At 36.6% G+C, this 23,112-nt stretch overlaps 4 protein-coding genes and 1 pseudogene across 6 annotated transcripts; 2 read left to right on the plus strand and 3 right to left on the minus strand.

Annotated features, from left to right (window-relative positions):
- Window positions 1-1,960: 1,960 nt before the first annotated feature.
- Window positions 1,961-7,560, plus strand: LOC143549606 (putative catabolite repression protein creC). The gene is made up of 11 exons (XM_077040476.1): window positions 1,961-2,288; window positions 3,616-3,960; window positions 4,054-4,162; window positions 4,252-4,345; window positions 4,965-5,052; window positions 5,137-5,220; window positions 5,312-5,408; window positions 5,500-5,587; window positions 5,678-5,783; window positions 5,890-5,985; window positions 7,015-7,560. Exons 1-11 carry the CDS (start codon window positions 2,088-2,090, stop codon window positions 7,369-7,371), a joined length of 1,665 nt encoding a protein of 554 aa, XP_076896591.1. The 5' UTR covers window positions 1,961-2,087; the 3' UTR covers window positions 7,372-7,560.
- A 532-nt stretch (window positions 7,561-8,092) lies between these two features.
- Window positions 8,093-10,094, minus strand: LOC143549586 (DNA polymerase II subunit B3-1-like). Its single transcript, XM_077040463.1, has 4 exons — window positions 9,751-10,094; window positions 9,561-9,645; window positions 8,364-8,405; window positions 8,093-8,297 (listed from the first exon to the last, which is right to left on the minus strand). The coding sequence occupies exons 1-4, from the start codon at window positions 10,057-10,059 to the stop codon at window positions 8,233-8,235; spliced, it is 501 nt and encodes a 166-aa protein (XP_076896578.1). The 5' UTR covers window positions 10,060-10,094; the 3' UTR covers window positions 8,093-8,232.
- A 1,610-nt stretch (window positions 10,095-11,704) lies between these two features.
- On the plus strand, window positions 11,705-13,868 carry LOC143549607 (F-box/kelch-repeat protein At5g60570 pseudogene; annotated as a pseudogene). Of its 2 annotated transcripts, XR_013138166.1 has the most exons (3): window positions 11,705-12,063; window positions 12,153-13,657; window positions 13,785-13,805. The product of XR_013138166.1 is annotated as an F-box/kelch-repeat protein At5g60570 pseudogene, transcript variant X2 (transcript). The 2 variants fall into 2 exon arrangements; XR_013138165.1 differs by having other exon boundaries at window positions 12,153-13,868.
- Window positions 13,869-20,653: 6,785 nt separating this feature from the next.
- Window positions 20,654-21,427, minus strand: LOC143549571 (uncharacterized). Its single transcript, XM_077040451.1, has one exon. It carries the CDS (start codon window positions 21,425-21,427, stop codon window positions 20,654-20,656), a length of 774 nt encoding a protein of 257 aa, XP_076896566.1.
- Window positions 21,428-21,447: 20 nt separating this feature from the next.
- Window positions 21,448-21,942, minus strand: LOC143549572 (uncharacterized). The gene has a single exon (XM_077040452.1). It carries the CDS (start codon window positions 21,940-21,942, stop codon window positions 21,448-21,450), a length of 495 nt encoding a protein of 164 aa, XP_076896567.1.
- Between the last annotated feature and the right edge of the window lie 1,170 nt (window positions 21,943-23,112).

Raw genomic sequence — 23,112 nt, forward strand, 5'->3', positions numbered from 1 at the left:
TGATAGCCCAGATCCCATAAACTGAAACCCAATTGATGGGTTGTGATTTGGTTTGATTAGGGTTTTGAATTCGATTAAAATTTAGAGGAACAATTACGCTGTCAATGCGCCTCCAAAGGAGTGAGATATGATTAGGGCTTGAGAGAATTGGAGATTTTGATTGTGAATGAAAGGTTAGAGAATTGGGGATTATGAATGTAAAAGTGTTAAGTATAAACTAATATCCACGTAGCTTGCCATGTCATATTCTTTTGACAAGTAGAATGGACATGTCAACAATGAGATAACGGAGTTAGTACTTGGTTAGTCGTGGCCTGATGGAAGAAACAAATGTGAAAGTTGAGACTGTTGCTAGCCAAAATGAAAGTTTAGACCATCGTCGACAAAAATAAAATATTTGAGACCAATAAAAATCAATTTTCCTAATTTCTAGCCTCATTCAAAACACGACCACGAATATTAGTTACAATCTATATTTTTTGAAACAAGTGATAAACCAATCCAACTCGTCTGTCATCATCATCGACGACCTTTATCTGAGCCTCTTTTGTGATATTGTTTACATAATTTTTTTTACTTCAATTTGTGCTTCTTATATGGTTTATGTTGTTGATTCGATGACGATGAGCGTCTCATCCGAGAGACGCTTCGATTTGTTATCCATATGACTTCATTACTGCTTCTATTTGTTTGAGGTTGATGCGTGCTATCTACGTTATCGGTCTTTACCTTTGTTTGGACTTATGGCACCGAGCCGATAAAATCACAGCTTTTCATTCAAACCCAAACACGTAAGCTAATGTAAGATTGATGTTGGACCCGAACTCAGATACACTATAACATTGGCGAACCAAACACGACTACACGACCATCATGACTTGATAATATAAACTACTGACTGAATGGGTTGTTGATTCATTTTACACAAAGTTTTAAAACGTATTATCTTTCATACTATAATGATTAACAAACAAGCAGCTATAAGTTTAATGACCAACAAACAGCCAACAACATCAACAGCCTTCAAAATTGGATCAATCAAGAAACTAAAATTGGTTCTTTGGTGGCTTATAGCATTTGTCTTTTGGTCTTTTTTTTCTGGTATACTGAGTTGCTTACTTATGGATTTGAAATCAACTGTGAAACATATACAACATATACAAACAAACGCCACCAATAACCAAGTTTTCAACCATCACCAATTCGGTGGTTGATCTGTTGACGAATAAGGTTTTATTTGGTGAACTTAAATTCAACAAATATTATTTTTATCTAAGGTTAAACCTCTCATTGCTTGGATCAAATTTTGAAATTTGTCAATTTGACATTTGAAGTCAGCTTTCTAGAATTACTTTGTTGCATACATAGAGAATACCAACCGATTAATTCCCATCCATATGCAAAAAGGTTCTTGAATTAATCTAATTCAATTATTTTTAAAATTCCAATTTTAACTTCTAAAGTCAACATATATATTTTGCACTCTTCGTATCTTTTTTCTCTTAACACTTGCATACACCATAACATGGGCTTAAATAGATTGATTAGCGGTAATCTGTTGTATCATAAAGTTCACAGTCTGGTATACGCTCCTATTTATAAGGATTTTATGATGTTAAGGCTATATTATATTATATTATTTGTGTATTATAGGAAGACATGATATCTATAACTGCTACTATAAAGCATGTTAGTTCTATTATAGATTATTCATACTCATTTGACGGAGTCAGTTCAAAGTGAATTATTTTGTGGTGTTTATGCCAGTATAAAAGCCTTTAAAATCAAGATCTACACGTCTTAACCCACCTGTTGAAATTGAGCTCTACACGTCTTAACCCACCTGTTGAAATTGAGCTCTACACGTATTAACCTACCCGCCGCGAATACTAGTTCATATCCAAATTACAAATAATTATTATAAAACTAACTAATTAAAAAAAATAGAAGAAAAAGAAAAAAAGGTGCGTCCGCAAGCATCGTCTATTGCAGCAGCAGATTGACCTTCTGCAACTTCAAAGTCCAAAACCTTCTTTCACCAATGGCATGAACCTTCCTTCCGATCATCATTCCAAGTCAACGCCGCCATGATCAATAACGGCGCCGCCTCTACCACCACCAACACCACCACCACCACCACCGCATCTTCTTCTACTTCTAACACCGCCGCACAATCTCTAGGTTTAAAAAACTTCTTCAAAACTCCCGAAGGTAGGTATAAGCTTCAACACGATAAAACTCATCCTTCGTCTCTACTTCCCTACGCACTCGCCAAATCCATCACTCAGGTAATCAATTAATCATCTCTTACTCACAGTTATTGTAATTCATGTTTTTTTTAGGTCAATTAACTATCAATTATGCATCTAGATGTGATATTGTAGTTGAAATTGATATTGATAGAGTGACAAACCCTAGCTTATCTCAAGGATCATAAATATTCAGTCTGGAAATAAGCTATGATTTCAATTGATTTTGATATTATAATTGATTTTGATTAGAGAAACCCTAGCTTACCTCAAGGATCAACAATATATATTCTGTAATAAGCTATAGTTTCAATTTCATTGTTAATCATAGTACCGTTTTCTGATGCCAAATTGACATGAGTATTGTTCAGTTGTTGCAAATTGAGTGTATGAAACTTACCTTTTGTGAGTGATTAGATAACTTTAGCATTCCTCAAGGATCAACCGGTGCAGGCTGCAGCAAGTTTGCTTGGTTTGCAGCCTAGTTCAACCTATAGTGTTGCAAGTAAACAAGGATCAGCAATATTTGCAGATTTTGCGTCTAGATTATATACAACTTCATATATTTTTAGGTCAATTAGCTATCATTCGTATACGTAGATGTGAAATTAGGTATTAGCGATTGATGACTAATATTGATTGAGCAAACCCTAGCTTACCTCAAGGATCAGCAATATTCAATCTGGAAATTGACATTAGGTTTAAGAGAAACCCTAGCTTACTTCAAGGATCAGCAATATTTGTTCTGTAATAAGCTATAATTTCAATTTCAGTGTTAAATCATGATATATTTTCTGATGCAAAATTGAGATGGTTATTGTACTATTGTTGCAAATTGAGTGTATGGAACTTACTTTTTGTGAGTGATTATATAACTTTAGCACACCTAAAAGATCAACCGGTGCAGGCTGCAACAATTTTGCCTGTTTTGCAGCCTAATTGCAAAATCAAGGATCAGCAATATTTGCAGATTTTGCGGCTAGATTTTATCCGAATTCGTATATTTTTGGGTCAATTAGCTGTCAATCTGTCATTCATATACGTTTATGTGAAACTTGTAGTTGAAATCGTAATTGAATGTGAAATTAGGTATTAGCGTTTGATAATTGATATTGATAACAGAGACCTGGCTTACTCATGGATCAAGCCATAATTTCATTTCTGACATTAGGCATTAGCTTTTGATAATTGATATTGATAAGATAAACCCAAGCTTACCTCAACGTTCAATAATATCTACTCTGAAATAAGCGATAATTTTTTTTCCCTAATGTTAGTCATGGTACCTTTCCTGATGCAAAGTAACATGTGTCTTGTACAATTGTTGCAAATTGAGTGATGAAACTTTGTTTTTGTGAGTGTTTAGATAACTTTAGCACACCTCAAGAATCAACCAGCGCAAGCTGCTTCAAGTTTGCCTGCTTTGCAGCCTAGCTCAAGTTATAGTGTTGCAAGCAGTGGAGTGAAATATGTGACATCAAAGTTCTTAGGAAGCAGTGGAAACGGGAGTCGAATGCTTGGCTTTGTTGGAGGAAATGGGACTGGTAGTAAAGCTAATGGTGGAGCAAGTAAAATTGGTCATGTGAGCGGGTTGAGTAATAATAATGGAAGTTCTACAATTGGTTCAAATACTCCTGATAGTAAAGGGAGTTATTTGATATTTAATGTAGGAGATACATTGTATATTACAGAGCTCAATTCAGAAGAAAAGGTAATCATAATGCAACTTGATGGCTGATGATTTGTTTATTTGGATAATTGGATTGAGTTTTAAGTTTTAACTAACAGAATATGTTTGTTTCAGGACCCGATAAAGTCAATTAGTTTTGGCAACTCGAATCCTATCTGCCATGCATTTGATTCAAAATCAAAAGATGGTCATGATTTGCTAATTGGCTTGAACTCAGGAGATGGTAAATAACACTTTTCTCTAATTCCATGTTTTAAATGGGATTCTTATTATCAGGTTCTTCGCTTATTTTGTAGCGTTTATTGTTTGTAGTGTATTCGGGGTCTTTGGGATTGCAGTTGCAAGATGTTGGAAAGAAGCTAGTTGGTGCTCATCATTATAACAAAGATGGTGCACTTAACAACAGGTAAGATTTCAAGAAAAATACAATCGGGATCTCCCTTTTTGGTAATTTTTATTTTTTTAGATACAAGATGCGTTTGATATTGACTGTATAAAGTGTACTGCTTTTACATTATTTTGTGTTGTAAGTATATTTTACAGTTCTATCATGTGAAGTAAAAAGCTTTAAAGAATGATTGTAACTTCTATTTGCTGAAATTTAGGGCTGTAAACGAACACTAGCAGAGCATGTTTGTCTTTGTTTAACTACAAGTCTACAACCGAATGAACGATCAAACGCAGACATTTAAACTACCGGTGTTGTTTTGCTTGTGTTCGTTTGCTAAGAAAACAAAGATGTTCTTGCTCGTTTATGTTCGTTAATTAACAGTATAAACGAACAGTTCACGAACGAACATAACTGAGCTAAAACCAATTAAAAGTAAACGTGAACAACAGTGTGTTGGGCCGAAAAACTTACTAAAACTAGACTAAATTGTAATGGGCCTAAAAGAATTGAATGTATATATTAATGAACGTAAACAAACTTAAACTAACGAACACAAATGAACGTTCACGAACAAACATAAACGAGTATAAATGAATGTTCACGAACATAACCTATAATGGTCTTTTCTAAGCAGTCGATGCACTAGTGTTGCCTGGATACCCGAACGCGATGGTGCTTTTGTTGCTGCACATGCTGATGGAAACTTATATGTTTATGAGAAGGCAAGCCTCAGATTAATCATAAATGCTTTTTATAGCGTTTGATTGAATTTCATTTAATTGATTTATTTCTTTCAAAATGTTTAGAGCAAAGACGGTCCTGCTGATTCTACATTCCCTGTAATCAAGGATCAAACTCAATTCTCGGTTGCACATGCACGTTCTAGTAAGGTACATAACCAAACTTTTCCTGATAATAACACACATAATAAATATCACAATTACAATTAAACTAATTAATATAATATATCTTGTGAAACAGAGTAACCCTATTGCCAGATGGCATATCTGTCAAGGTCCTATTAACGCAATTGCTTTCTCAGCTGATGGAAGATATTTAGCAACTGTTGGCAGAGATGGTAAACTTCATTTAAGCTAAATGTTAATTATTAACATATAATTCATTTAGTTTTTTTCAAAATTTGTGTTTTATATTATTTTCTTACACAGGGTATTTACGGGTATTTGATTTTATAAACGAACAACTGATATGTGGTGGCAAAAGTTACTATAGTGCACTTTTTTGTTGTGCCTGGAGGTAAAACTATCATAATTTTTCTGAATTGTGTTTTTTCTTCATAAAGCATAAAGTAAATAAGTTTTTTTTTCTTAATTTTTTTATACTCAGTTCGGATGGAAAGTACATATTGACGGGTGGAGAAGATGATCTGGTTCAGGTTTGGAGTATGGAAGATAGGAAAGTAGTAGCATGGGGAGAAGGTCATAACTCATGGGTGGGACATTTCCGCCGTTGACTTAGAAATGGGTCAATTTAGATTATGACAATATTAAATTCATGAAGGATTGTTTTCACTAATTTGGACTAGATGGGACTTGCAGGTTAGTGGTGTTGCTTTTGATCCGTATTGGTCGCCTCCACAAACGTCAGAAGACGAATCTGAAAATGCAGTATACAGATTTGGTTCGGTTGGTCAGGTATATTATTAATGCATACAGCATTCTAAATCGTTCAGTTCATAGATTTAAATATTGTATTTTTTTCACTTTTCGTATCATTATTCGCACATTAGGTGAAATAGTAAAGAACAGAAAGGGGGCCTTGGGGGCGTGCATGAAACCAAAAAAATCGATATATAACTGAAAAGGTTGAACTAAAATAACCGAACTCAAAAATCAAGGGTTTGATTTTACGTGTTGGTAAAAACCGAGTTTGCGTTTTAGTTTCAGTTTTGCATGTAATTAAAACTGAAAAACAAAGAAAGAAATATCGAACCGAAATAACCGAACCTGAACAAAACCGACAGTTTGGTTTTATGTTTTTGTAAAATTAAATGTACTGTAATTAAGCCGAAAAGGTCGAACCAAAATAACTGAACCCAAACAAAACCGACTGTTTCGTTTTATGTTTTCATTTTTGATTTGCATGATTTAAAAACGAAAAAATCAAACCGAAATGACTGAACTTAAACAAAAACCAACGGTTTAACTTTATGATTTAAAAACCAAATTTCGGTTTCGGTTTTGCATGTTATTAAAACCGAAAAAAGTGAACTGAATCTAATTTATGGATTTTCATGTTTGATTTTAAAGTTTTAAGTATTTTTTAAAAGTTTAATAAACAGTGTAACCCATATATTTTAGCCCATATGTATAGTAATCAATTAGTTATTAATTAACAAAACGATTTAGACTTAAGAACCAAACGTGTTCAATAACTTAAAGCCAAAACTGAAACCAAACATTTTTAAAAACTTACAAACGTTTATAAATTACTTGATAGTTTTTTTTCCGCCAAAATCTTCTAGCCCAAATGGCAAACCCTAAAGTCCCAAACCAAAACCAAACGTTCTCAAGAACTTGAAAACCAAATTTCGCTTTGAGCCCAAAACCGACCCACCCATGCACACTGTTAAAAAGGGGTTTACAGGTCAAATCTACAGTCAATCCTGTTCATTTTAACCGGCACAAAAAACCAGTTTTTGACCAGTTTGACTCACCCTGCAGGATACACAACTTCTACTTTGGGATCTTGCAATGGATGAACTTGTGGTCCCACTTCGTCGTCCACCTGGCGGGTCTCCCACGTACAGTAGGACCCAGTCATCTCATTGGGACAGTGTGGTCCCTGTAGGCACCCTGCAACCGGCACCCAGCACAAAAGACGTCCCTAAGCTCGCACCATTGGTGGCTCATCGAGTCCACTCTGAACCTTTGTCGGGTCTAATATTCTCGCTTGAGTCCATCCTCACGGCTAGCCGGGATGGACATGTGAAGATTTGGATGAGGCCTGGAAGTTCTGATAGCCAGGTCAGCAATGACACGTGTGTACCTGTGAAACCTGTCGGTCCCAGTTTCAGATAAATGGGTTTAAGATTGAGTTTTCCGATTATTATTATTATCATTAATACTATAGTGGTGAATTAGTAACTTGTGTTTTCATGATTTGTTCTGTTTTTGGCTGGTTTTGACGGTGTTATGAAATGTAAGAATAATTGGGTATGGGCTGTTGAAGACCATCCAAATACAATGTAGTGTTTTTTCTTTTTCTTTTAGTGATGAGAAAATGCAAGTGAGTGTGGTGACCTTTGTGTTAAATTAACTTTTTGGATGGTTTGATAACTGATAAGAGTTAAAACTATTAGATTTCTCAAGAATATAGTTGCCTAAATGCAAAGCAAAAGAGAACTATGAAAGTTTTGTACAGAATTTTCTAGTAATGATTTCTCATAGTAATGCGTTCTTTTTCGCCAATGTCATACTCTATTATGAAAACATGTAAAACGACAATGTAGGCTTCGTTGGCTAACAATGTTCCGTTATATCATTACCATCAATCGCTAAGATCAAACATGTAGACACTCTCAACTCACCATAAGACGAGAATGTGTAAAGAGGAACAATCTATCTTGCACATGACATTTTCCCTGAAATTCATGCTATCATCACATGGCAAGCCAAGAACACAGAAATGTGAGTATTGACAGTTCATGGTGACAAAGTGCAATAGGCGAGGAGCATAAAGCGTAATATCACATAAGCCAGTCACCGGTCATGCTCTCGTCATATAATAAGTCTTAAGAATGTTGCCATGATTCAATTTTTGGCTACATGAAACTAAGCAAATCTTAACAACATCAAAATGCACATTAAGTTTACAAAAAATACTACAACCTAACATTACAAAAGACGAGTCAGTGGCATCGATCATTCTAGAGACCCGTTTCAATTCTCTACTGCTTGTAATTCTGCTAATGCATCCTCTGCTTTCACTTTCTCTGGAACAAAGTCTACATGCGAAACAACATTAATATAGTACAAAACGTAATATTGTGTTGTTTGGTGCCACAAGTTACCTGAAAGAAAGTCAAACCTCCTCCGCTTGCTAACGACCGATGCTGATTCACAATACAAATTACAAAATTCGGTTAAATGGCTCAAACCGATAGTCATGTGTCCAAAATTATTATACTTTTATAAATAACCAGTGTGCCATATTCACCTCGAAAATTAATCTAGCATCTTGACAAAATGATTTAGGAGGTTTATGCATCGATTATACACATTGGGAAAACTTTTGAACTCTTTTGTTAAAACACAATGTTATTTATTAAACCTGCTTGACCCGTCAGCGATACAACTAATAACCCAAATTTCAGTAATTAGTGAGTCTTAATCATCTCGAAAAACAATCTAACTTAGGAAGCTTTATGCATCAAAAATAGACATTTGAGCAAGTTTTTGAAATTTGACCTCCTTTGTTCCAACCCATTCTATCGATATGTAAAAAGTATAAAACATACATAGTTTATGATTGTTAATAGAGCTTATTTTGGTTGTACATTAGGGATGAGATCAGTGGCGAAGCTTGGACTAAGACACCGGGGGGGGGGGGGGGACTCAAAATGTATACAAAATTTCACAAACGAAGGGGGCCGGGCTCAAATTTTCGACCGAAAACGGCTAAATTTACACTACGTATAAAAAATTTCGACCGAAAATGACTAAATTTTACACTACGTATAAAAATTTCCGTCCAAAAATGGCTAAATTTACACTACGTATAAAAAATTTCGGACGAAAACGAGTAAATTTACTCTCCTAAGTAAATAACAGGGGGGGGGGTCGGGGACACCCCAGGCCCTAAGCAACCTTCGCCATTGGATGAGATTTTTTTCCCAAATACCCGTGCCCTTTCAGTAACCATACCGGTACTCGTATCCGTCTATTCGGTACGGGTACGGGTACCCGGATTTACTGATTATAGGTACAGGTACGGATACTCGGTACCCGTTTAGAATATGTAGGGGCTTTTATTGGGTTTCCAAGACTGATGACTTAACTACCCGTGCTCTTTGGTTTTGGTTGTGTTATTACGTTTTTGGTATTATAGATAATTGATTGTTGGTGCCGTACCCGTAGTGATACCAAAGTTACTGATTTTCGGTCCGGGTACTCTCGGGTACGAGTACGGTGCCTATCTCATCCCTAAATTGTACATAGAGCAAAGAGGTGCATATATACAAAATAGCACAGAAACTGACAGCACTTACAAAGGTGTTGGTAGTCAATACATTTATTCCGTTCTAGAAAAGCATTAGCATATGCTTCTGTAGTGAACACCTGTAGAAATTTCTCCTGCACCAACATATAATTCACAATAATAATTGTTGAAAAACATAAGATATATATAGAACCCTAATTTGGTAGAAATGAAATTAATAATAATAATAATAATAATACCGAAGCTTTGTTGATGATGTAAACAGCTTCTTGAGTGACACGAATGTTGGGATCTTGGGTCTTGATGATACGACTCACCCGGCTCATTGGAATCTGGTACGATGAACTATTCTCATTAATATCCTCTTGTTTTATCTTCTTGTTCTTTGTTTTCTCATTTTTCTTGTTTGAAGTGTCAATGCCGTTCAATAATGGAGGATGTTTAACTGGTACGTCGTCGTTTTTGGCTTTATGTTTGCCGTTAGATTTAGCCGGAGTTGTTTCTCCTTTTTGGGTTCTTGCTTTTTTAGCTTTTTGCTTCGTCGCCATTTTTTTTTGTCTCGGGAGAAGCTACTGAAACAGTGGCAATGTTTATGCCCGTTGGTGTAGACTAGTAATTTGATTGGCCCAATTTTAAAGGACTACAACTTTAATCTAATTCATCAAAACACACTGCACACAAATTGGGCCTACTAATCTCTATTTAAGTGAGCTTTTAAAATTGATTATTTGTTTCTTAAAAAAAGAGTTGTTAAAGCTTTATTTTAAACTTCAAACTAGGGATTGTTTTTGTTTTCAAAAATTAAAAAAAATAATGTTTAGAAGCTTAGCCAAACAAATAAGCAATTTCAAAATTGTTGTGCTATGCTATGCTAATAATTAGGAGAACTCAAATCGTGTCCATGAATCATGATATATCGTCATAATAACTATGAGAAATCTTGTCGTGTGAATAATACACATAACTCCGATAACCTAATCAATCAAATTACATTTAGCATGCATCTCTACTCAATAATTGATAGAAATCAAATCACCTATACCTAATGGCCGGGAGAAACCAAATCATGTTAGTCACACATTCCGGCCTAGGAATGAAAACTCAAGTCATATATATCTCTTTTTTCTTAACGGCAAACTAACTTACTTCTAAATACTCCAACAAACCACCTTTACATGTACATACCTTGCAGGATGACAATTCTCAACCTTTAGAATAGAGGCGAGGACACCTAAAGACCAAACTAAGAATACACATCTTAAGTAACTAATTAGGAGGAAACAAATATGATGATAAATATAATCTAATGCCTAATTCATCTCACCCGTGATTGTTAGAAATCAAATCAGCTTTATATAGATCTCAACCTATTAGTAGATGTCAAATCAAATAAATGGTACTATTTACATATCTCGGCTAAACATCATCATCATCGTTCTCAGTATATCCCACCAATAGCAATGCTATGATAGGGTTTGAGGAGGGTAAGATGTAGACAGCCTTACCTCTATCCAATAGGGATAGAGAGGCTGCTTCAAGTGAGACCCCCGGCTCGATAGTAGTTTGCATCAAGCCTTGGACATAAGGCACATAGTACTCAATCATCGGGACACCGGCTGATTGATGCATGTGCCATTGTCTTTCGGCTATCAACGCCACCACATGATGTCTGATTAACCTTCCGCCACTTTTAACGTTATTTTCACAAGATTAGTAAAATAACGTCAACATTAGTGCAATTTCACTTTTGCCCACCCGAGGGTTCACACATATATACATTATATGCGCGCACCGCAAGCAGGGCATACTCGGCTAAACATCATAATAAATAAAAACATATGAAAACGTAAAGACCAAACTAACTGGAGTCGTTTGCATTGTTTATGTAATTTTTTACTTTTCTATTTTAATTATATATTATATTCTATTAATTATATAAAAAATATTATAAAAATAATTTGTTTTATATAAATTAATAATAGAAGTTAGTAATGATATGACAATTTGTCAATGTTTGGTTTAGTAAACAAACGAATGTTTCTTAAGAAAGTTTTGATCAAACCAAACATTGCAGCTTACTTTGTTTCCAATTATCAATAGTGCCTTGGCTTAGATCATATACTTGATTTTATAATATTTAAGTAAAAAAACGAGAAAGAAAGAGGTCAAAATGAAATAAACTTTCTTTCAAATCAAAAAAGCAAAAGAACCACTTCATCCTTTGTCAAATGCATACGACACAAACTAAAAACTAAAAGGTAGTAATTTACAACAAACAAAACTTGAAGGGGTGAAATAGTAAGTCTCATCAACGACAAAACCTCTTTTCACTTTCAGTCCATTTATTCCACTTAACAAGTTTCACTTTTATTTATTTTTCTTTATTATATTATAAAACAATTCCATTTTATCCTTCTCTAATCCATCTGACACACACACACACATATGTGAAATTCCGTTACGTTTCCGGCGAACAGTTATCTCCGGCACGGCGGCCGTACATCGGAGATCGGATTTTCTACCAGCTCCGGTGACTCCGTTATGGCTGTACGGTGAGATTCTAGTCTTCTCATTCAATTTCAGTATCGATTATTATTTTAGCTTTCGCTTATATGTTCGTAACTCGTTAAATTTGATTCAGTGTTTTGGAAGAAACTGAGTTAAATATTCTGTGATTGATTGATTGATGTGACATCGGACTTTGTATCAGCTCCGGTGACTCTGTAACCGTTATGGCTGTACGGTGAGATTTTAATATTATTCTCAAGCTGCTGCTCAATTGCTTCTGTTCGTATATTTGATTCGGTAGTTTGGAAGAAATTGAGTTTTTAATTTGATTGATTGATTGAATAGTGTGGTTGATGGATAGTTGATTTAAGATGATGACTTATAGATATAGCAGTTTTTTAAACATTAGGTTTTCATTTGGTGGTGGTATCGGTAATTAGGTATTGCTCAGCTGTAAGATTACTAATGGTTAAGACTCTTTAACAGAAGTTGCAAACCGCTTATTATAAGAAACAGAATGATGAACCGAAAGCATGGAGATTATGATTATCGGCTGAATCACACATCAAATGATTCTCTAATTCCTGGATTATATGATGATGTAGCTCTAATCTGTCTCGTGTGGACACGTAGACACGATTACGCTTCACTATCCTGCTTGAATTCCAGGTTTAATTCACTTATAAACAGTGGTTACCTTTATGAGTTAAGAAAACAATTAGGAATCATAGAGCATTGGGTGTATATGCTTTGTGATCCTAGAGGATGGGAGGCGTTTGACCCAATGAGTCAAAACTGGATGCGGTTGCCTAGAATTCCTTGTGATGAGTGCTTTAATCACGCGGATAAAGAATCATTAGCTGTTGGTATTGAGTTACTTGTTTTTGGGCGTGAGTTGTTTCAGTTTGCTATATGGAAGTATAGTTTAGTTAACCGTAGTTGGGTTAAGTGCACGGGAATGAGTCATCCTAGGTGTTTATTTGCATCCGGGAGTTTAGGGTCGCTTGCTATTGTAGCGGGGGGTAGTGACCAAAACGGCAATGCTCTAGAATCAGCAGAGTTATACAATTCCACGAGTGGTAAATGGGAAATGTTACCTAATATGCATACGCCACGTAGATTATGTTCGGGTTTTTTCATGGACGAAAAGTTTTATGTGATAGGAGGAATAACAAATAAGACAAATCCAAATAATTCATTAACTTGTGGTGAAGAACTTGATCTTAAAACACGAAAATGGAGGAAAATTAATGGGATGTACCCGAATGTAAACCGTGCTGTAATGGCACCGCCTCTTGTAGCGGTTGTTGCTAATCAATTATACGCTGTTGAGTATTTGAACAACATGGTTAAAAAGTATGATAAAGAGAAGAATTTATGGGAGGTTTTGGGAAGGCTTCCGGTTAGGGCTGATTCATCTAACGGTTGGGGCTTAGCGTTTAGAGCGTGTGGGGATAAACTTTTGGTTGTGGGTGGGCAAAGGGGGCCCGAGGGTGAAGCCATTGTTATTAACTCGTGGGATCCGTTATCCGGGGTTAAGAATGGTGTTTTGGATTGGAAGGTTCTTGGGGTTAAGGAGCATGCTGGTGTATTTGTTTACAATTGTGCTGTTATGGGTTCTTGAAGCTCTCATCACAGGTTTTTTCCCCCTAGAAACTATCTTATTAACCTTTTTCTTTCTTGGTTTGTGTCTTTTTATTTGTGCAAATAAAGTGCAAAAAATGGGGTTACATATTTGAAAACTATTGGAATTTGTAATAGTGAGATTATAAATTAGTGTTGAAGCAAAAAGGAAAATGAATATAGTGGTGGGGTATGATAGCAACAAGGCAACAAAAGGTTTTGTAGTATATGAGTGGGAACATGTGGAGGGGGGTTTAAGTGAACTAGTATCACCACCTCCCCCCCCCCCCCCCCCCCAAAAAAAAAAAAAAAAAAACACACACACACACACAAAACCCACCCAAACAACAATGTTCTAGATTTGGAAAATAGTAGCACTGTTTGGACAGATCATCTTTACTCAGATGAAAGAAAGCTTTTTCCTTTTATAGGATGCTGTAGGCCCATTCTTATAATAATACTTTCTAGTTGCAGGTCACTACTCACATGAATAATGAAATTTAAATTAGGCTTATTTAAAAAATGAACGCAAATAGTATACTTGCATTATACATATACCAATACAGACAATGATTGAATTATTTAAAACATATGCACATGATGATTATGTTATGATATGATCCTCTGATAAACCATAGAAGTGGCCATAGTTGATGGAAAATTAAGAGTCACGCCTATATAAATAGCTTATGTAGGGCACTTAGCTAAACAAATGGATATTCGTTAATAACAAATAGAACATATAGTTAAGTGTGTAGATACGAGCAATGCTATGGAATACACGTAAACGTAGCTGGTTCTTTTTTACGAGAGGGGTTGACAATCCACTTCGTTATAGACAATCGTGTCGTGCACGAGGTACTACATGTGATTATTATCGTTGAAAATAAATGAATTTTTTTATGTCATCTTCATAATTTTTGGGCAAAGTGGTGTGCATGAAAGTACCAAACAATGAGTGGTTGCTATTACGGACAAGACAAAAGATAGAGGGCACTAATGGCTTTTCATGTATAGTGTAAAAGAATCAAACTTTTAGGGGGTACTTTTGACATTTCGTGGAACAATATGGGCTTTATTGGGCTAACAGATAAGATGTGATATAAATCTTGTTTAATCGACATCTGATTTTAGGGGCAGTTTGTTTTTACTCAAAAGCTCTTTCAGACCCCTTCTGTCTACGTCGCGCAGACCACGCGCAGATGTTATGGTCTGCAGTGTGTTTGTTTTCTGAAGACATTTTATTAAAAAAATCCCTGCGCGCCATCTTCTCCTAAAAGTGTTGTTCATGTTACTTCTAACCTCTTCTCAACCTTTATTTCACTCAAACTCTCAAACCTAAAACCTAACACCTCCTTCTTCAACCCTCAAATCCCATCAGCCCCTGCCCACCTCTGATTCTGCCGCCACCACCTTGCTCCACCTCGCTGCCGCTCCTCCGCCCCCTTCCTCCTGCACTTCCGTCCATCCACCCCTGCTCCGCCCTGCCTAGTGCCTACGCAACCCCGTCTCCCACGCTATTCCTTTGCCAGAAATCAAGGTAAGCATGATCTCAAAATTAAATTAATAGCAATTATTGTCAATAGGTTAGAAGTTTTTGTTTGTGACTGTCATTTTTATTCTACAAGTTCTATAGTGTTGTCCTGTTTCCATGTTGTTTTTGAGGCGCATGTAAGGTGTTTGATTAAATGCCTGAGTGAGTTGTCATTTTGTTTTTGAAGATGTCACTTTGGTTCTTTATTTGTTTAGTGTATGTAATCTATTTGTAACTTAGATATGTATGTCTTTCTTTTTTTTAAATTGTACCTATCTATCTTAGTTCGGGTTGGTTTGGGTTAGTTTGCGTCATGTTGTTTGATTTTTGTTTGCATTAGTTTGGGTTATTTTGGGTTGTTCGGGTTATTCTAACTTGTATTTATTTGTTTGTTTATTTAGATTTGGCAAGACTCGACAAGGCCTACATTGATGGAACTTGACGATTTGATTATGAGATTAATGTCGGAACTTTTTTTATAGATTGTTTGTAAAGGCCTAATGATTCTCATACCTGTTAATCTTGGATTATGTATTTTGATTTTGTTAGTATTTTTAATTATTGTTGGATAATTTGTATTTTTTTGTATTAAAATTGGATTTATGTATTTTTAGTTGTTGCTGGATATTTTGTATTTTTGATATAAAGTTATATATTGAAAGTTTTAGCAGTATGCAGACGTTAAAAAACAAACACTTCTCTTCTTGCAGACTGCAAATGTTTGATCCACCTCTTCTGCTATAGATGCACGCAGATGTGGTTCGCAGACTGTAGACATTTTACTTCTGAAAAAACAAACAGCACCTTAGCTTTCTAGATGTTGACGTTGCATCCCGTTTTCATTTTATTTCCGTTCATCTTATTTAGGATCATTTATTTTACTTTAACTTTTGATAGTATCTAACTCCGTGAAACCAAGCTTTATAAGATTAAAACTTTGCGCTAAAACCAAGATATTAACTAAAATTAAAATTTTTATAGAATGCCTCCGCTATCTCGCCGATTTCAGAGAAGAGAAGCCTCGCGCATGCGTGGACAGCAACGTTCCCAGGAAATGGCCGCCGCAATAGCCCAAGCTCTGATACCAATCTGTAACACCCCGACCAAAGGCGGATTATACATCGGGGCGCCACATATTGTTTCATTACTCGTGACACTATTGGTGTCAATATTTATTAATACACATTTTATCGCGCACGCGCAGCGGGGAAAATAAAGAACATAAATCAAACATAAATCAATATATTATAAATTATAACATTCAAACAACATGAACTTGTCTTGATACATTTTAATTCTAGGTCCAAAAGTAAAAACGTCCTACGTGTCCACAAGCTCCAAAACAGCTACTGCAAACCTGAACATGTGTTAAAATAAACGTCAAACACTTGCGTGTTGGTGAGAAATCAAGTTTAATAGATAATCATAGATAATCACAGTAAATCTGCGCTAGGAACTCGCTTGGACATGAGTACGGCATATCATCCTCAGACTGACGGTCAGTCTGAGCGAACTATTCAAACTCTTGAGGATATGCTCCGATCTTGTGTTCTTGATTTTGGAGGTAATTGGGATTCACACCTGCCTTTGATCGAGTTTTCTTATAACAACAGCTATCATTCCAGTATCGGTATGGCCCCATTTGAAGCACTTTACGGTCGTAAATGCCGCTCCCCGATTTGTTGGAGCGAAGTGGGTGAAACTCAAATCACAGGACCCGAACTTGTTCAAGAGACAACCGATAAAATCGCCAAGATCCGTGATCATTTGCTGACTGCCAGAAGCCGACAGAAGAGTTACGCAGATCGTAGGCGAAAGCCTCTCGAATTTCAAGTTGGTGATCTTGTTCTCCTCAAAGTGTCGCCTTGGAAAGGTGTTGTCCGCTTTGGGAAGAAGGGTAAGCTTGCTCCTCGTTATGTTGGTCCATTCAAGATTCTCGCGCGTGTGGGAAAAGTTGCCTACAGACTTGACCTGCCGCTCGCGCTCAGTAATGTGCATCCAACGTTCCATGTTTCCAATCTCAAGAAGTGTTTAGCTGACGAGAACCTTCACATTCCACTTGATGAAGTTCAAGTTGATGAAACTATGCATTTCGTTGAGAAGCCTGTTGAGATTATGGATCGCGAGGTAAAGCAAACCAAGCGCAGTCGTATCCCTATCGTGAAAGTTCGCTGGGAGTCCAAGCGCGGAGCCGAGTTTACATGGGAAAGGGAAGATCAAATGAAGATCAAGTACCCGCACCTGTTCTCTGCGCAACCTACTTCGAGATACATTTCGGGACGAAATTTCTTAAAGTAGGGGAGACTGTGACATCTGCCCCGATCCGACCCGACCCAGGTACCCGTTTCTCTGACCCGATCTCTCTTTTATTATTTAATATTTATACTTATATTTTACTTTTAATAATACTATATATTTTTTTCCTTCCCGCCTCTCTCTCTCTCTTTCTTTCCGCCGTCCCGTCCCTCTTCCTTCTCTCTTTCCGCCTTCTTTTCCCTCTTGTCGCCGTCCCGCCCTTACGCCTTGTTTTCCTCTTTGCTTGTCCTTTGGTTCTTCCCGCCTAAGGATGTCTGCAGCTCCACGCGCCAGACTCCTTACATGGAAGAATGCGTGAAGACATCTTGTTCCTGCGATGCGTGAAGAGAACTCTTCTCGCAGCGCGCTAAGAATGCATGTTCTTCCCGCAATGCGCTAAGAATGTATGTTCTTCCCGCGATGCGCTTAGAATTCTTGTTCTTCACGCAGCACGCTAAGGATGTGATTCTTCCCGCAGTGCGCTAAGGATTGTTGTGCCAGCCTTCGCGCTCGCGCACTCAGCCTTCCCGCGCTTAACCCTTGTATCTTCTGTTTAAATCTAGCCGTTTGCTTTTGTGTTGTCTTATCTTCTGTGCTGTTGACCTAACCTATCTAATGTCTGAATAGTTACTTTCGGCGCAGCATGCGTACCAACCCCCATTGGTTGGTAGAAAAAGTGACTGACATTATCTTTTGAGATCTGCTTTTGCCATGCTTGACCAGTACCTTTATCTGAACCGCCCATGCCTGTTACTGTTTCCCTGACAGCTTTATCTTGCCCCCTGCAGCTGCCATATCTTTTGATATCTTTTGCTTTTGGAATCTTTTACTTTTTGAGATCTTTTCCCCTTTTTCTAGGGATTGTGTTCCCTAGGGTTTCTCTATAAATAATAGTATTATTTTTCCTAACACATCACACACAAAACACTTAATCTCTCCTGTTCTCTTGCCCCTTGCTCTCTCTGCCGTCTTCCTCTCTGCCTCCGTCTTCCTCCTTGTTCTTCCTGCTTTTCCGGTAATATATATTATAATTTACTTATTAATTATGCTAACTTATAATCAAGACTTAAAACAAATCATTAAAACAATAATCTTATTTATAGGTTAACTTGTGCTTGTTTAAAGTTGGTTCTTGCTTTATCTATCACCGCATCGTTTATCATGTGAGTTATCTCGTATCTAATCCCTTTTTATTTTAAATGCTTTGGGATGTTCATGTGTTCATACAAAACTTGAGTCTTAAACTTGTTTATGAACTTTAGTCGCGCAGTATCCCATGTGTTGAGGACGTTTACTTGGCTGTTTATTTGTATGTGTATCATTAACCGCTTTGTTCGGCCTATTCCGCAGTTCCGTTGGTACCATTAGTTGAACACGGGAGACCTATCGTTTACGGTTTTCTTTGTTTACACTTGCACAGATGTTTTCTCGTTTTTATGCTCAATTGGGAGCATGGATTGAACTATGATCTATGAACTATCTTAGGCTTGATCACAATCTGATTACACCCTTGTTAAACTCTAGACATACACGTGTTGCGCGCAGATTTACTGTGATTATCTATGATTATCTATTAAACTTGATTTCTCACCAACACGCAAGTGTTTGACGTTTATTTTAACACATGTTCAGGTTTGCAGTAGCTGTTTTGGAGCTTGTGGACACGTAGGACGTTTTTACTTTTGGACCTAGAATTAAAATGTATCAAGACAAGTTCATGTTGTTTGAATGTTATAATTTATAATATATTGATTTATGTTTGATTTATGTTCTTTATTTTCCCCGCTGCGCGTGCGCGATAAAATGTGTATTAATAAATATTGACACCAATAGTGTCACGAGTAATGAAACAATATGTGGCGCCCCGATGTATAATCCGCCTTTGGTCGGGGTGTTACAGATTGGTATCAGAGCTCGTTGACTTTAGGATAGGTGGTTAGACGTAACGGCCTAGAATACCTAAGAGTCCCTTCTCGCGCATGAGAGAAATCTCATGTTTGCGCGCTTATTGTTAATTACTCGTTATTTATGAATATGCTCGCGCTTGCGCAGTATATGATTTTATTCCGCGATATTTCGACTTTTGTTGAATTTCGATTTTTTATTGATTTTACTTACATATTCGTTTGTTGGGGTTGAAAATCCGAAAAGTCATGGTGATACATGAATAGCTGATTTTCAATTTCCATTTACGATTATGTTCTGAGGTTGGAGACTTGAAAAGTCATGGTGATACATGAATTGTCAACCTCCAATACTCATTTTCTTGTATGTTTTATATTGAGGATTGAAAAGTCATGGTGATACATGAATCGTCAATCTCCAATACTCGTTTGCTCGTATATTTTAACTTTTTCTTTTTCTTATCACACAACATGCAACGACAAAAAATCAATGTTTAATTAAATTGTTAATAATATTTATATATTAGGTATTCTCAATCGCTAACCTAGAGACAGTTTATCTTACAAATTGAAAGTTTTACAAACAATCAATTCACTAGTAACTTGGCTATGGCTTGATAAGAATTATGACAACACTATAGGTGTAAAAGAGCTTAAACAAATGTTCGTTTTGTGAGTAGTTTTTCAAGTTTCAGCATGATTGGGCTTTGGTTCGCTTTGATATTTGTTCATTATACATATATTCTCATAATTATAATTTATAACATTATACACATCATTTAACTATTTTTAAACAACAACAACAAGCGTATCCAATAAAATCCCACACACAATAAAACTATTAGGGTGTGTTCGTTTCACATAATTTAAATTAAAATCCCATACATGGCGTGCTTGTTTCGTTGGATAAAGAGGCTAGTTACAGAAAGATTCTCGACTCCAAACACGATATGTGGTCAAGAAAGGCACAATAGACAGAGTGCAAAATATCTATCATGAAGCTAAGTAACAAAAAACAAAACCATTTAAATATTATTATGTAAACATATATTTTGATATATTAAATAGACATTATATAAATAAAATTCTATAAGTGAAGCTTGGACTCGCTTATAAAATTAGCCCCAATATAAGCCCAAGCTAGGCTTGATTCAAGCAGGCAAGTCGATCTCGAATTGCTTACGAGCAACTCACCTCAGTTACACCTATTAACAACACCCACTAATCTATGACTTATTGAAGTCAAATTATTAACAACCAACAATAAAACCAAACGTTTTAGACCCCAAACCACCGGTGGACAAAAACACCAGCATTTCTAAGTCCTTTAAAAAGGCTCAAACAGTCATTACACCAACTATTTCCGCAATCAACACCCTCGTTGCATCGTATAAACATCTCATCAACATAACAAATCGCACCGCTTTCAAACAACTCTAACAAAACCTTCAACTGTGACACCCCTGCATTCATCATAACCACCACAAAGTCCCCATCTTTTGCAGTTTCTTTAAACCAGTTCATAAATTCAAACCGTTTTTCATGCAACGGAGCCTCTAAATAATAACCACTGTCGACACTATGAGCACGGGTATTGTTCTCAACAAGTCCCGGGTGATAAACAAACGTGGCACCGGGCCTTTTAACATTATAAGAAAGACCAGACACATTATGATCAACCACATAGACATTAAATTCTGATAATCTAATAGGATAGTCAGTTCCCAGTTCACCCTTCCCCAAATTGATGTAAACCAACTTGTTTCTTGATGAAACATTCAACAATTTGGGTAAGTAAGAAACCGGGTTTTGACCCTGAAACGGCTCGATATGCTGCATATAAACCCGGTTTCTTGAAATAGACCGGCATTCACTAGGAAGCCGATGATCCTTAAAATATTCTACGTTATTCATCTTTTTCTTAAACACGATTAGAGCAAGCGACGAGATCCCACAAACATGATGAATCTCTGAAGCTCTTAACAACAACGAAACCGGAGTGGCGGAACTTACCAAACCACCGATATAAAAACCAGAAAACCCGACAAGCATAGCACCAATTCCGCCCGGTTTTAAACCCGTTCAATCTCCATCACTAGTCTGGCTGGAACCGGACCCGGAACCCGTTCAACCGTTCTTGACAGAACAAAATCCAAAGAATTGGATTTAAAGTCCAATTCGTGATCGGTTTGTTTATCTAAAAGGTAAGAAATCGGATTGTTACGAACACCAAAGGCTTCTATAAACCCCAATTCTCGCAATGTCAGCACGTCCGAATTCGAATTCTCTCCCAAACACAATGTTTTAGCATCTAGAGTTAACATCTCTTTGTTCATCAACTCTTTAACGACACTAACAATCAAATTGTTACCATTATCTTTAATCAATCCAATATCTAACGAACATCTATCCAAATTCACCAACACAGGCTCGTCCGTTCGAATTTCAACGGCGATACGAGCAATTGAAACGATGAACACAACGAACACGAAACTTAACCACGCTAGGAATAATCTCCTAGTCGGTTTTGCTCGAATAATATGCCATTTTAGGGCTTTGAAATCCATAAGACGAAATGGGTAGATTAAAATCAAATTAGGGAATAATAATAAGTGGGTGATTTAGGGAGTGCAAAACCTGGAAGATGTGTGATTTCCACCCACGAGTAATGCTGTTGAAATTTGAAAGCCTAACCAAGCTCTTATTGTCTTCTACCCATTGTTGTATGGAATTGTTTCTGATACAACATAACCATATGAACAAAACTGAAAGCTTACATGATCGAAATTGGAATGTCTACATGATACTTTAATCAATAATAATGAAATGAAATGATTTGTGATCTGGATTGAAAATGAACGCGGGCGAGTTTCATGTTCTTGTTTATTGGATTTATGGGCCTTCATTCCCATCCCAATAAATAAGCTTATAATTAAATTAATTCTCAATACTTCATATATGAAAAGACAGTTTACTCCCTTATTTAACGTTATAAAATTATAAAATACGCGGGTCAGTGAAATATTTAAATGCTTGTTAGATATCGGATTTTAACCAAACAAACCTTTTGTTAGAACTAGTGTAAAACGAGGATGTCGTAGAATCACAGGATGATCTAACTCCCGCTATTTTCGTTGATTGAATGAACGGGTAAGATCCTCTAGGACCTCCTTGAGCACGTAAGGGATGGTCAAGAGGGTCCGTTGAGCTAAACTCCGGTAACCTTTGGTTTAAATTCCCTCAACCAGAAGTACACAACTCCAAACCGACTTAGATGGAGTCGGGTATTAATTACTCCTGGAGGTGTGCACAAAAACCGGTTTGCGACCGGTTTTAGGCAAACTGAACCGAACCGGTTTGGGTTAAAAACCGGTTTCACCCAAACCGACCCAAAACGCTAGTTTCAGGACCGGTTTCTCTTAAGATCTACCAAACCGGTTTAAAACATGTTAAACCGGTTTATAAACCGGACCGAACCGACTTGATCAGGCCGGCCTATCTTGCTTTTAAACCTGTTTATAAACTAGTTTGAGTCAAACCGGTTTTGACCAGCCATTGACCAAACCGGTTCGGTTTATAAACTGTTCGGTTTGAGTTTAAAACCGGTTTTGTACACCTCTAATTACTCCCACAAGGAAAGGCCCCACGTACTGGGCCACAAACATAAGGCTTGCTTATTCTTTTAAGTGGATCGGAGCACCATTACTGTCCATTACTGGGCCACAACACTTTCTCTT

The sequence above is a fragment of the Bidens hawaiensis genome, unplaced genomic scaffold (assembly GCF_021521415.1).
Source record: "Bidens hawaiensis isolate Kalapana, Puna unplaced genomic scaffold, B.hawaiensis_p1.1 tig00015702_1, whole genome shotgun sequence".
Classification (NCBI taxonomy): Eukaryota; Viridiplantae; Streptophyta; class Magnoliopsida; order Asterales; family Asteraceae; genus Bidens; species Bidens hawaiensis.